Source organism: Onychostruthus taczanowskii, unplaced genomic scaffold (genome assembly GCF_017590055.1).
Source record: "Onychostruthus taczanowskii isolate IOZ18803 unplaced genomic scaffold, ASM1759005v1 scaffold32, whole genome shotgun sequence".
NCBI lineage: Eukaryota > Metazoa > Chordata > Aves > Passeriformes > Passeridae > Onychostruthus > Onychostruthus taczanowskii.
Genome location: NW_024500572.1, coordinates 2,703,763 through 2,717,587, shown reverse-complemented (window position 1 = coordinate 2,717,587; position 13,825 = coordinate 2,703,763). Strand labels below are relative to the sequence as shown.

The following is a 13,825-nucleotide window of genomic DNA, read 5'->3' as shown; positions in this document are numbered from 1 at the left end:
AGTATTAACAGTTTTGCTCTTAATTATTTCCAAACCTTCCAGCTAATGCAAACTCAGCACGACATGTATTTTGGCCTCAATTAATTATTTGTTGTTTCTGTGTGAATCCAGTTAATAGAAGGCTGAGTGGTTTGTTGAGAATTTCAGCCTCTTTAAAATCATTCTCTTAAGTGCTTGGCTTACTTCTGCAAGCAGCTGTCATGTAAGTAACTGAATCTATGCCTCACAAAAATGGCCACTTTCTCCATTTCAAGTGGAATTTCTTTCTGAAATGACACTGCCCTGCAAGGCAACAAATGGTCACCATTCTGCTCAGTGGCAGGTGGAAGGCCACGAAACTCCAGAGCTAAATGTGGAAACTCTACGCCTTCAGAAAAGGGAGATTCCTGTCTTGCCCATCTTGCATCTTACTTTTTGTTCTGGGAGGAGCTGATATTGAGGCATTTCTATGTCTGGAACAGCTTTTTCTAGAATTTTCTGGAAGTATTTATTAGGAAATTTTCTCTCAGATCCTTGCATAGTTAGTCATGTGAAAGCCACAACAGCTGGTTTACACATCAAAGAATAAACAATTACTAATAAAAATGTCAAACCTCTCCTAAACATTTCTGAAATAAAAAAAAAAAAATCTTCCTAAATATGTTTGAACAGACTGCTTTAGTGCAGCTATTTCCAAAAGAGGTCTCTTTTCATATCTATACTTTCTATACATCCTCCTTAATACACATTTTGTATAAAAAACCTGAGACCTCTCACCAGTACTAATCCAATATGGATCCAGACACACAATAGCACTTGTGCCAGATGGGACAGAATGTCCTACATGACATATATTCAGCTTGTGAGAGGACAGACATATAAAGCTTATGGCAGCATAAAGTAAAAAAGGTTCATGGAGCCAACACACGGTCCGGCGTACGGAGCGTGAGTGACACAAAGCCAACCCATCCCAAAATCTGACACATATTTTCACTGTCATGGTGAATTTATAGCCTGAGATTTTTATAGCCTCTTCCTCAAAAAAAAACCCAAAAAACAAACCACCCAACCCAAAACCCCCTTCAATTTCTGCTTTTTATTTCATTGCACTTAGGAGAAGGAGCATGTCCTCTCATCAAACTGACGTGAGAATGAGTTTAACTGAGCCTCTTTCCTAATCAGAATAATTGAATTGATGTTTCTTTGAGCCAAAACAGTAAAAAAATAAACTATTGGTACTGCTTTGGTGTATAATGGCTTTCAGGCCTCTTGTTTGGATGACTCAGAAGGAATCAAAATGTACAGAAAGAGTGACAAAACCCAGTCTTGTGTCAGCAGGATCAAACAAAAGGATTAACTGGCAAGTCATGGTTTCCATTGGCAACCAGTTTTTCAAGCAAAAATTGTTAATGGATAGGAGATTAGGGGTTTGAGTAAAAAAAATTGGACATCACATTTAGTAGGAGTTGAGATGAGCTGCATACATCCCATGCAGCTCATCCCATGCCACATGGAAAGACATCTCTTTCCCTTCAGCCAAAATGTCTGTACAGAAGGAAACATAAAAGCAACAGAAGCTGTTCATGGCTGCAGCACATCACATCCAGCATAAAATGGCTATAAAATGCCCCCAGTTCCAGTATTTTGAGGCCTTAACAGGTATCACAAAACCTCCCAAAAATTGTCTCAACATATCAGAATACTGAATGCTCCAAGTTTTCTTATGGAAGATGAGCATCCCCAGGCTTTGAAGGATAACTGCCAGATTCCCACAGCTTGGTGACTGGACTTTTTTTTTTTCCAAATGGTGCTTTCCTTTAAAAGTCAGTTTAATCAAGAGATCTCCCAGCTCTGCAGAGCACCAAGGAATTCTACACAGCAAATATTAATTAGTAAATCCACTTATCCCTTCCCACAGTTGTCATAAACAGGTGCTGCATGAACACAGGCCAGAAACAATTCACATCTTCACCATTCTCAATGAGATTTTCACTTGTCTTTCTTCTTAGCTTTTTCCTGTGGCATTTGAAATGAGCAGACTCTTGAAGCTGCAAGGTAATCAAGTTCACATTTGGGAATGGTACATGAACTCTACACACTGCCCTGAGGCCCAGGCCTGAAGGAATTCCAAGTGTGCAGAGATGGAATATGCAAAGACAGGAATAGGAGGTGGTTTAACCAGGCAGGCAGCCAAGCACCACACAGCCCCTCACTCACACCACTCTACAGCAGATACTGGCAGGAAAGTTAAATTAACTCTGTCCCAGGCAACACCAGGACAGAGGAGCAGGTGACATTGCTCACTGTGAGAAGGAAAGTGCATTTTTGGACTGGGGAGGCAGAGGTGCAGGAAAAGGATGTGATTTGGAAGAACAGTGCTTCTCTCTCCCTTTGCACAGGTACAAGGAGTTCCACAAGTGTTGTTCCAGCTCAGTGCTGCCACAACTCCCCGTGTGAAGGCAGCACCAGCCAGGAGTGGAGAAGCAAGAATGCTGGTTGTATTCTTTCAGTGCTGCAGAATTTCTGGCTGCCACACCTAAATTATTCCTGGAGTACCTGGTGCTCCTCCTCCCCCTCCTGCATGGCTGACTGAAGCTATAACGTGGCCCTAATTTTGCAGCAAGTCTCAACAAGAACAGTAAACAGTCCACAGCATTCCTGGCACCCAGAGCAGACAGGAGCAAGAATTGTCTTTCAGCAGTTGCCATCCACAAGAGACAGAATGTATTTTCCAGTTAGGAATTCTGGATAAAAGCTATGAAACCCAGATAGACAGTTTGTACTATACCTTCCATTTCAGCTATAGACTCTTGAATTTGCAGTTAGATATGGCAGGACAATGCCTGATAATGCTTTTGCTTTCTCTTTCAATCCAAGCTTCTTTTCACTACTCCATTGAAGGTAACATTATACAAATGTGTCCAAAAAGCACAGTGTTGTGCTGCATGTTCTTCACATTTCCAGCAAGCAAATTAGATTACTTACTTTTTCATTTTATTTAATCATCTCTGATATATTTATCTCTATAAATTTATGTGTATTTATCACTATATAGTAACTGAATTTTGTTACTAAATGCCATTAGTAGGGCAGAGACACGAAGTGCTTACCTACACAAACCAATGTTAGAATTAGAACTGTATTTCTTGAAATTTTAATCCATTATTGGTTAAGAAAAAATCAGAATCTTCATCTACAATGCACTTGGATTCTAACCATTACTTTGCCCAGTTCAAAGATCCTGTATTATGTCTCCAGCTGGCTTTTTCTTAGAGCTATACAGCTGGAGCACAGAAGTGTTCTGAAATGTCCCAACTGAATTTCAAATGAATATCAGAAATAGGCAAGGATATACATGATACATGCAGAAAATGTGTCTAGGGAAATCACAGAAGATCTAGTTTCCACTAGTTGGTTATACATAAATTATTTAGGCAGTAAGCCTGTTGATTAGCTGGAGGCAAAGATATCTATTTTAGGTGTACTTATGGTCAGGATTAACTCATGAAACTTGGATGGCATCTCCCATAAAATGGCTAAAATCGTTTCAGCAACCCCCTGCAAAAAATTAGATAGTCTCTTTTTCATCACTTTTTATATTTTAAAAAATTATTTTTTACTTTTCCTTGACAAATAGGACACAATTTTTGAAAATCATGTGACAAACGTCTTACAAAAGCACACCAGAAACTATTTAGGGTGACAGAAGAAAGAGGACTGGGAGCCAGGAGACCATTTCTATTTCTAGTTCTGCCATAGACTGTGACTGTGACTTTGAAGCTCAGCTCCCGTTCCTGTGAAATGGGGATGACAATCCTGTTCTCTCAGGGGTCTTTTATAACATAATTTTCATTTCTTTAAGGTTTATGAAATGCTTGAGACCCTTGATTAGAAGCTGCAATGCAAATAATTAATCAAGTAACAGTAAACACAGTATCAGCACTGCTGTTATTATTGTTAATAATAATAATGTTTGTTCATGTTATTAATATCAAATTATAAGCTCACTAGAATTATTCTGACAAAAAGCCCAACCTGCACAGAGCAGGAAAATCATTGTAGCTCATTTCTAGGAACAAGAATGCTGCCAGCAGAGTTTCAATATGGGACTAGAAAAGAATTCTTTAAGTTCTCCATCTGAGCAATTGTAGGTGGTAAAAATGAATATATTTTCAATAATTCTTTGTGACATGGGAGTAGAAGCAGCTTTAAGAGCTTAACAGTATTTTTAAAATATGACTCAGGAGAGGTTTTCTTTTTCTAACAGAACTGGGGGGGGAAAACCACCCAGGAGTTAAACAATCTTTTAGAAACCCAAAACCTTGAAATAGAACAAGAATTGTAGGTCAGAATAATTTGAGTTCACATGCAACATCATTGACATATAATAAATCTATGCATAAAAAAGCAGAAAAGAGCAGATGTCTTCTATTGGAAGCTTCTATTGAGTTCTGACAGACAAAGTGTAAGAATTTCTGTTCTGTGAGTGACCAAAACCTACCACAGGTAATTTGGGAGCTCAAACCCCTTTGAAATCCTGTCATTTCTGTGAAATACCTAGATAAATTGTATTAAGTGGTAGAAATGAGGTGAGGAAATGGAAGCACAGGAGATCAATATAACATTTATTCCACTAAAGGAAAACATGTTCAGGTTTGGTTAGAGTCACATTAATAGAGGATGAAGGCAGTCCAGCAGGTTTTTTTCCTCCTGAATAGCCCATGTTAGGAAGCATTTGTAAAAACCTTAGAAAGGTAGGGAAAGGTGACAGACACTCTGTAATTGTACCCACTAATCTTACCACAAAAATATTGCCTCTTAAAAAGCAAAACCCATGTGGATTGTGGGTTACACAGATTTCTGAGGGTTCAGACTGGAAGACTTTAACTGGTAAACCAAAAAAAATTTGGTTTCAATCCCTCATTTTGTCTTATTTCATGACAGAGAGAAAAAAAAATCACCTCAAAAGAATTTTATATTAAACAGAATTTTGGAAATTCTATTTAATATGCCCCATAACCAATAGAGGAGCTGGTTTAATGGCATACAAGAATTTTATCAGTGTCTGAAAATGAAGTGTGCTACTTCACTGTATTACTAATAACTACCTATGAGTTTGGAGGAAATCCTCCACCAGAAACACAAAAAACTTCAGCTTGTGTCATACCACAAAGTGTCAAAAATCTAAGAAAAGTGGTACTCATGTGCCATTAGTCCCAAACAATGCCTGAAAATGGAGTCATCTCCATGAGTAAGAGAAGCTGTTCAGTCTTACATTATTGCTACTCACCTACATGGAGTGCACCTACATGTCTTCCTTTGAATCTTGAAAAGTCAGAGAGAGTGTGACTTCTCCTTGTGATTCAGCAAATACATGGAATGGCAGAAGCCATGGTGGAACTGTTCATGGCACTGTGCAAGGACTCTGGAAAAAGGGAAATATTTATTGTGGTACAAACACATTGATAAATCTCTGAAAGGGTCAAGAGATTAAAAACTGGAAGACGTTTTAAAACCAAGTAATTCAGAGTAAAACCAGAGTCTTACTGCAGAAAGCCTGAGCAACTCCTTTGCTCAGGAATTGGTGGCCCATGACCACCAGTAAAGTAATTCAACTTTCTACTGCACTATTGGGTGCACTCTCAGTTTGAAGTTCTGCAGTAAGTACCACACAGCATGATCACAGCCATGACACCCTCACCTTGGTACAGAGAGAAAGCAAAGGGCAGTTCTGTAACACCCTACAAACAACAAACCACCATTTTCTGAACATTGTGCTTGGCCATGCAGCCCCCTTGAAGCTCCCAACCCCATCCACAGAGAGCAAAACTGAGATCCAGAAGCCTACAAGGAATATTTACAAAAAAAAAAAAAAAAAAAAAAAAAAAAAAAAAAAAAAAAAAAAAAAAAAAAAAAAAAAAAAAAAAAAAAAAGGCAGCAAGCTGCCAAATCAAATTAATCAGAATTAGACCGTAATTATATGGAAAAATCAGGTCAGGATGAGATAAGAATTCAAATCATGTGGGCACCAACCAGTGCTTTATTTCTAAAGTTGCTGTGCATTTTTTAAAATAACAGTCCAGCTGATTTCTTTTCCAGGGAACTGACTCACCATCAAAATAAGGAGAAATTATTTTTTCAGATATGTATGATGGACGTTGGTTCTGATAAAATGTTTCTCCCTCCCATACACTTAAATCTCCTACTGATACCAGTATGGGATACACTGATTTTTCCAAGCAGGGAAATGGAGATTTTTGTGGCAAATACTCCAATGGAGTCTTCGGAGAGGAACCAAATGACCGTGAATAAGAAATAGAAATAAAATAAGAAATCTACCAAGCCAAACTGTGATCTCTCATAGTTACTGTCACTGAGATCAGACTCTGTCTCACTGCCTCTTTACACTTCCAAGGCAGCAAGGAGCTGCTTTGTGCAGGAGCAGAGATCCAGTTCTAGAAATCTCCCAGCAGCAACACCATTCTTTGTGTTCACAGTCTCTCAGTCTCTGTGGAAGTCAAATTCTACCTGCTGCTGACACAGGAACACACAGTGCCTAGGAATAAAAATTATTCAGAATAAACTCAGATTATGTTAATTATCAGCATTCAACCTCATATTTTATCACTTATTCCTCTGCTGGGTTTGTGTAACTGTTTCATCTCAGTATTTTTTGCATTTTGCTGTTTAAGCTATAAGCTTCTTAAAGGGGGAGAGAGGGGAAAAAACCCCCTTGACATAATACCATGAATTCAAAGAGCAAGCTGACTGGAAAAATAGTTACTATATTTAAACTGCATTATCCTATGATATTAGTGCAGATTTAAAACCTTTCCACTTTGATACAGCATTTTTGCAGCATTTTAATATGCCTTAGTAGATTTCAACGGGCTGAAACATTTTAATAACTGTAATTTCAGAGGAATAAAATAGTGCTGTGGGAGGAAGAAACAATGCCCCCATTTGTCACTCACAAAGACTTGTATTTGAAATCAGCCAGGGTGATGAGAGCAGTGAGTTTGGTGGTCTCAACATAAGCCCCATTAGGCAATTAGCCAGTCTGCAAAAATCATGACATAATTTGGCACAATTAAGCAGAATATTCTCACTTTAACTATGATCACTGAAAGAGATCCTATTGCAGGTCAGCATTCATGTGTTTTGGCTCAACAACTGGCATTTTATGTTGTGCTCTTCCACGCTGAGTTTAGCTCCACTCAAAACTATTAATCTTGTTTGAAAACTGAGCTACAAAACACATGTGTTTGTGTACAGCAAGAGACAATTCACATTATGACCAGTAACTCTGCTGTGAATCTGCTTTGCAGCAGTAGGGATGACTTAATGTTATTGCAATTTGAAGGAAAGCATCCTGCAGTCCTCTCTCAGGCCAAATTCCCATTTACTTCAATTAGTAAGCATTACAGGAACTGTTTTAATGCTGCTGCCTGATGTGTTGGCTGCTTCTTCTTAATATATTACAGTGAAAAGAGATAGTAGGCCAAATGTACAAATATAAACTTCCATTACGTGCATGGAATCTCAGCAAGGCCAAAACTGCCCCATTTTGTTGTGGTTCTTTCCCAGGTACCACTCTGAGGGGTTCCACTCTAATGACAAACTGCAACTTTGCAGCAGCAAAATGAATTGATTTCCTTAAAAGTGGAGAATGTAAAGCTCTCTGCACCTGCTGGAAGCCTGGAAGCTTTCATGAGCTTGTTTGCTTCAGGCAGAGCTGAGGTGCTGTCATATTGATTTGGGTCAAAATAGCCATCTTTAGCTAACCATGTCCTTTAGATAACCATCTTCTCTAAGAGACAAGACAAACGTCAAGGAAAGCTTTATGAATCCTTGCAGAGTGATGGGAAACAACACTGATTTCAACTCACAATTCTAAATTTGTATGATCTCAAGCGATGCCAAATTTAGCAGGTACTGCTTCTGCTGCAGTGTCTACATGGGTATTTGTAGCTCCTTCTGCACTGTGCTGTCTAGACCATGAATTGTATCTGCAAATGCTTCTCAAATGTGGAGCTGTCAGAGGATTTGGAAGGCATCACCTGCAAAGGAATCCTCAGCAGTGGTCCTGCACTTCTAGGGAAAGACAGGGAAAGGACAGTGAAGGAAATGCAGAGGTTATTCTGCCCTGGAAGAGAAAGAAAAAGAATTGGAGAACAGCCCTTAATTCAGTGATTCTTCTCTCAAAATTCACTGAGCCATAAGAAAACACGTGACAGAAATAAACACAGGCAGAGGACTGTGCTTCCAGGTTCTTTCCAGATTTTATCTAGGGTGGAAAAAAGGGGGAAGAATCAAGTTCTCTGTACTGAATGGCTGAGAGAGAAACAACGAATGGGAGCTGTCAAACTGCAGCTGAACTAGTGAACCCCAGAGAATGCCAAGAGTTCTCCAGGATTTGCTAGAATTCATGCTCTGCCTTCCTAGCACCATTTCCTCCTGTTAACAAGTTAGATAGAAAGAACACAGTAACTACTTTATTCTACCCTCTGCCAAGATCTAATTGCATGTGCCATGCCTCTGGTATGCTTAAAATAATTTTCCATAAGGACTTTAGGAAACAGGCACAAAAAGGAAACCAAGAATGACATAGGATACAACACAGAAATACAAATAATATTAAATGTGACCAGGGTTTCTTTCTAGTGTCATTTTGTTTTGAGAATAGTTACAGATGCCTAATTGTAATACCTTAAAATAGTAAGAAAATGAAAGGAAGGACTTTCAAGTCCATTACATGTGTACTTGTATATGAAGGCTAGTAAATATACTCGTGTGTAAAAATAATGCTTGGTAAATGTATTTTTTAAAAAAAAACTTATATACAATCCAGGTTTTATTAATGTGGTAGAAAAAACTAGTCATAGAGATACATTGAGCTGACAGTGAAATACATTAATTCAAGTAGCTGGCATTATTGCATATGGAATTATTGTGGAAATAGTGTATTTTTAATGTTGCATATGCACATGTATGTGTTTTGGGGATGGTGGCATCACAGGTTCATGCCATATCAAGAAAATTATTAAAACTGGTTAAAAAATTACATTAAATTGTATGGATTATATGCACCTGTCATGTTGACATTCTTCACCTCTGTAACAGGTTAAGTCTATTTAAGTGTAGTGTGATGTATGAAAAGCAACATAACTGTACTGATGCAACATTTGGCCATGCTGATTAATCCTGCTGATAAGTAAGATGAAATTAATATGGGCATGGCATGGAATAAGTGATTGCCTTACCTGAACTAGGTCATCAGATCTAGCTCAGGAATTTTCATTCAGAACTGCCCTGTGAAGTGTAGGCTGTCAAGTTATCCTTCCTTGGACCTTGGCCATTCACAGAGGAGCCTTTTTGAGCAGGTGAACTTTTGTCAGAAAGGATATAGGGCCACAAATACCATAATTTTACACGGGCTGCCCCTCTCCATCCCTTTTCTAGCACAGAGGTAAGACTGAGATATTTCATTCCAGATCAGACACGCAGTTTCTTATAGCGTGGTGCTGTGGGTGGTTTGTAAGCGGTGGAAATGCAGATTGTAGGTAGGATCTGCATTTATGTAAGCCAGCACACACGTAGGGATCAGCTTTGGTATTTGCACGGGCATATGTACTCAGGAACATCGCTTGGAACCAAGTTTTCAAGGTGTTTATGCCTATCTGCTCGCTGTGTTGTGCATGTGCGTTGCAGGTGTATTAATGTCAGCTGGCAGTGATTTCTCTGTGGTTCGTGCTCACTGAAATTCCCATAAATTACCGGCTGGGATAGGGCGGATCAGACAGTTTTCTGTGCTCTCTGTCGGCTCAGTGCCTGACACGGCGCTGAGGAAAGCCGGTCCCTCACCGCACACCCGCGCTGAAATCACAGCGCGCAGTTCGTTCCCCCTCACGTTATCGCCAGGCTGAGTGTGCTGTCACCGGCATGTGTGCGACGGCAGCTGGGGACACTGCTCAGGGCCAGCGCAGGGCACGACCTCTCGGGAGTGACCCCCGCCACAGCAGCGAGGCACACGGCCCTCAGCTCTGCACGCTCGCGATGCATGAGGCTCCTGTCGCGACAGAGGCCGGTGCAGCCCCACAGAATCACAGTCTTTAGGGTGGGAAGGGGCCCCTGAGATCGCCCATTCCAACCTTCTGCCCAGGCAGGGTGACACAGGAATGTGCCCAGGTGGGTTTGGAACGTCTCCAGAGGGAGAATCCACGGCCTTCCCCTCACACTCTGACCGGATGATGCTCCTGTCGCGACAGAGCGCGCCAGCCTCACAGTCACCCTTTGACCGGATGATGCTCCTGAGGCGGGGGCCAACCCCACACTCACCCCTGGACTGGATGAGGCTGCTATCACGACAGGGTGAGGGCAGTGCTCACAGGACGGCTGGCGCTCCTGTCGCGACACGCGCCGGTGCAGTTCCGTGCCAGCCCCCGCGCCAAGACCCCAATGGCGGGCAGCTCCCCTCAGGCCGCCCCGCTCCCCCTCACCGCGGGCTGAGGCCGGGACAGGGGCGGTTCCCGCCGGGGCAGCAGCGGCAGGAAAGCGACCACCGCACCTGCGGGGCTGTCCCCGTACGCAGGAGAAGCGGCTGCACCGCGGCGTGAGGCACAGCCGCCACCGGGCCCCGGGCGGGAGCACGAGCGACACCGGGACGACGCTGCGCAGGGGCCGCGCCGCAGCCATCGCCTCCGCCCCACGGGCGGGGCCGCCAGCATACCCGCCCCGCGCCCCGGCGCCGCCAATGAGCGGCGTCCACATGCCGCGGCAGCGAGAGAGCGCCGGGCGGCCCCCGAATTACATTAGAGCCGCCGCCGCCGCTGCCGCTGTGCGACCGGAGCGAGCGGAGGCAGCGGCGGGCGCGGGGGAGCCCGAGCCGTGACGGCGACAGCGGCCTGGGCCGGCCGGGGGGGGATCGGGCTGCTAGAGAAGGAAGGAAGGGGGCGATCCTGACCCTTCGCGGGCAGCGGAGCAACTGCGGCTTTTCCTCCCCCGCGCCGTTATCGCCCTCCGTTACCGGGGGCGGCTCGGAGCCGCTGAGGCGGGCGGAGAGGCCGCTCGGCCACCTGGACGCGGCCCATCCCTGCAGGGACCCGCCGCGGCCCCGAGGCGACCGCGGCTCCGGGGGCCCGCGCGCTCCCAGCCCGAAGTCCCTCGTCCCCGCCGAAGAGGCGGCTCGGCTCCCTCGGAGGCGTGAGGGGTGGGAGGGGGGGTGGGGGCTTTATTTTTTTAAATTTTTTTTTTTTAAAGGCGACTTTTTTTTTTTTTATTTTTAATTTTTTTCCTGCCCCTCCCGGCCTCCTCCGCGAAGAGAGAGGTGTGCTCGGGCTCCTCTGCTGCGGGAGAGGGTCTATGGTGATAGCACGGGGGTGGTGAGGGCTGAGGAGGGGTCTCGCCGCCGCCCCCGCCGCCGCTGAGGAGGAGGAGAGGGAGGAGGAAGAGGCGAGGCACGGCACCATTTGCTGCTCCCTGCCCCAGCCATGGAGAACGCGCACACAAAGACTGTGGAGGAAGTTTTGGCTTATTTCGGCGTCAACGAGAGCACCGGGCTCAGCCTCGAGCAAGTGAAGAAGCTGAAGGAGAAATGGGGCTCCAACGGTAGGTGAGGCGGCCCCGCCGCGGGGATGCTGCCGCCGGCGCTCGCCCTCTTCCCCCCCTGCTCCCTTCCCCAGCCCTCTGTCCTCTCCCTCATCCCTGCCGGGGCCCTGTGCGAGGCCTAACGCGTGTGCTCTGGCAAAGCCGGCATCTCTTCCAGGACCCGGAATAGGAGCGAGGGAGAGAAGATGGCTGACTTGAACTCCACCTCGTGGGTTTCTTTCAATCCCGAGCTCGCAGGGCTGCTCTGGGGAGGAGGGTGTCACCTCCGTTCTCTTTCACCGTAACGGTGGGAAACCTTCTTCCATTCTGAAATGAAGCGCTTTGGGGTTTAGGATTTACCTTTTTTCTTCTTTTTTTTTTTTTTTTTTCCCCCCCCTCCCCATCTTGACCTTCATTTTCCCCAGCTTTTAAGCGCCTTTCAGCCCCTTATTTTATATTCTTCTCTCCAGTCGGGACACAAAATTCAGTCGATTTTTTAAAATCCTCACTGCTTGGGGGTCCTAGTCCCTTCAGAACTCCCTTGCCGCTGTGTAAAAATGAAAATGTATGAAAAGATTACACGGTGGAGGTGGTTTTTTTTAGCTTTAACACTGCTTTTGTGCCTTTTGGGTTACTAAATCTAGTTGCAGGAACATAAAGGAGAGAGCAGAAATAAGGACATACCCTTAAAATGGAGGAAAGAATCTGAAATATTTTTAACCAAGTTTGATGGTTTGTGGGGTTTTTTTTAAGTGAATGTGGATGAAAAGCTTTGTCAGAAAGCATTTGAAAAGCGTTTTAAGCCTTTGACCCTTTGTGTGCAGCAACAGCAGAAGTCCCACAGCTGGCTGGAGTGATGACTTGGCTGAATTATAACCCTTGGCACATTCCCGCGAACCTTTATGTGTCTTAAAATGCAGAGCTCTCAGACCCATTCACATACTCTGGTGGAAAGAGCAGCCTTAGTGGGGATTTCAGTGTGTCTGTCAAATCCAACCCAGCTGAGCGTGCAATTCAGGAAGACTATCTGGTGTGGATGCCTGATAATGCTCTAACGTGTTTCTTCGATGATTTCTTTTCTTTCACATGCTTCCTGGAAAAATCTTCCACTGACAGAGCTGCCGGCAGAGGAAGGTGAGCATGGTTATGAAATCTTCTGCTAATTCTTGTTGATAATTCATTTTTGTAAGTGTGCGTGACTCATTGGCTTTGTTACATGTTGCAGGGAAAACCTTACTCGAGCTTGTGATTGAACAATTTGAAGACTTACTAGTTAGAATTTTGTTGCTGGCCGCTTGCATATCTTTTGTAAGTATGATTTATTAATTTTTTTATTTCCTAGGGTTCTGTATGGCAGAGTGACATATTCCAATGTATATGATCTGTACACGCTGAAATTATTCTTTCTTGCTGGATAGATGCAAGATTGCTGTCTCTTAAATTAGTTCCTTGTGACGAGGTTTCTGTGTGCTAGCCAACAAAAATTTTGGGGAGTCTTTCATTGCATGAGTCATAAGTACATAACTACACCAGACAAGTATTTTAAAAAGTGCTTCTCATTCAAGCCAGTTTGCTTATTTGAGGTGGGATTTCCCAATGCTGCTGTTGGCTTTGAAAACTAACCTTGAGTAAGTAAGCGTTTAACTGGACATTCTTCTTGCCTTTGGGTTAATCTTTATCAAGCTCGATGTATAATCATTGGAAGACATTTTTGGATGCAATGCAGACTGTAAATAGAATCTACATGGCGAATATTCCAGTTGCCTTCCCTTTCTGATAATAGCAAGGTGACAGTTGCTGCTTTTGACAGTGACAAGAATGTTGACGGCTGTGATGGCACCATTGTTGACCAAATTTGGTAACTGACCTTTGGATAGTCAAGTCATTAAATGGACATCTTGCATTGCATACAGGACTAAAAGAACAAGAACATTTTTAACCTTTTTTTCTAAAAAAAAAAAAAAATTAGGCAATCTTCCTACATTATGTGTAAATGGTATGTGCTTGCTGAAAAGCTGGAAAACGGAGTGAAGACTCAGAGAGGGAAGGTGAAGGCTGTATTTCTTGGGGAGCTGGACAACAGAAACAGAAGCTTGCAGAATATTAAATTGTTTAGGTAGGGAGTAAAAGTTTACAGTAGACTTTGCCCTGGAGTTGTAATTAACTACTTGAAAAAAAAAATAAATGCTGCAGCTCTTGGGGGGGAGTGGAAATTGTGGTGACTCTTTAGCTAAGGGCAAGCTAATTAGGATGGGCAGAG

General features: G+C 43.4%; 1 protein-coding gene across 2 annotated transcripts in view; it reads left to right on the top strand.

Moving 5' to 3' along the window:
- Nucleotides 1-10,809: 10,809 nt before the first annotated feature.
- The window catches only part of ATP2A2 (ATPase sarcoplasmic/endoplasmic reticulum Ca2+ transporting 2), a 44,159-nt gene continuing 41,143 nt past the window's right edge, over nt 10,810-13,825 (top strand). Inside the window, exons 1-3 of one of the 2 annotated variants that reach the window (XM_041410460.1) lie at nt 10,810-11,586; nt 12,682-12,699; nt 12,791-12,873. In XM_041410460.1, coding sequence (XP_041266394.1) covers nt 11,469-11,586; nt 12,682-12,699; nt 12,791-12,873 — 219 coding nt within the window. In that variant the 5' untranslated portion in view covers nt 10,810-11,468. The remainder of the gene's footprint in view (nt 11,587-12,681; nt 12,700-12,790; nt 12,874-13,825) is intronic. The other variant, XM_041410461.1, reaches the window with a different exon arrangement.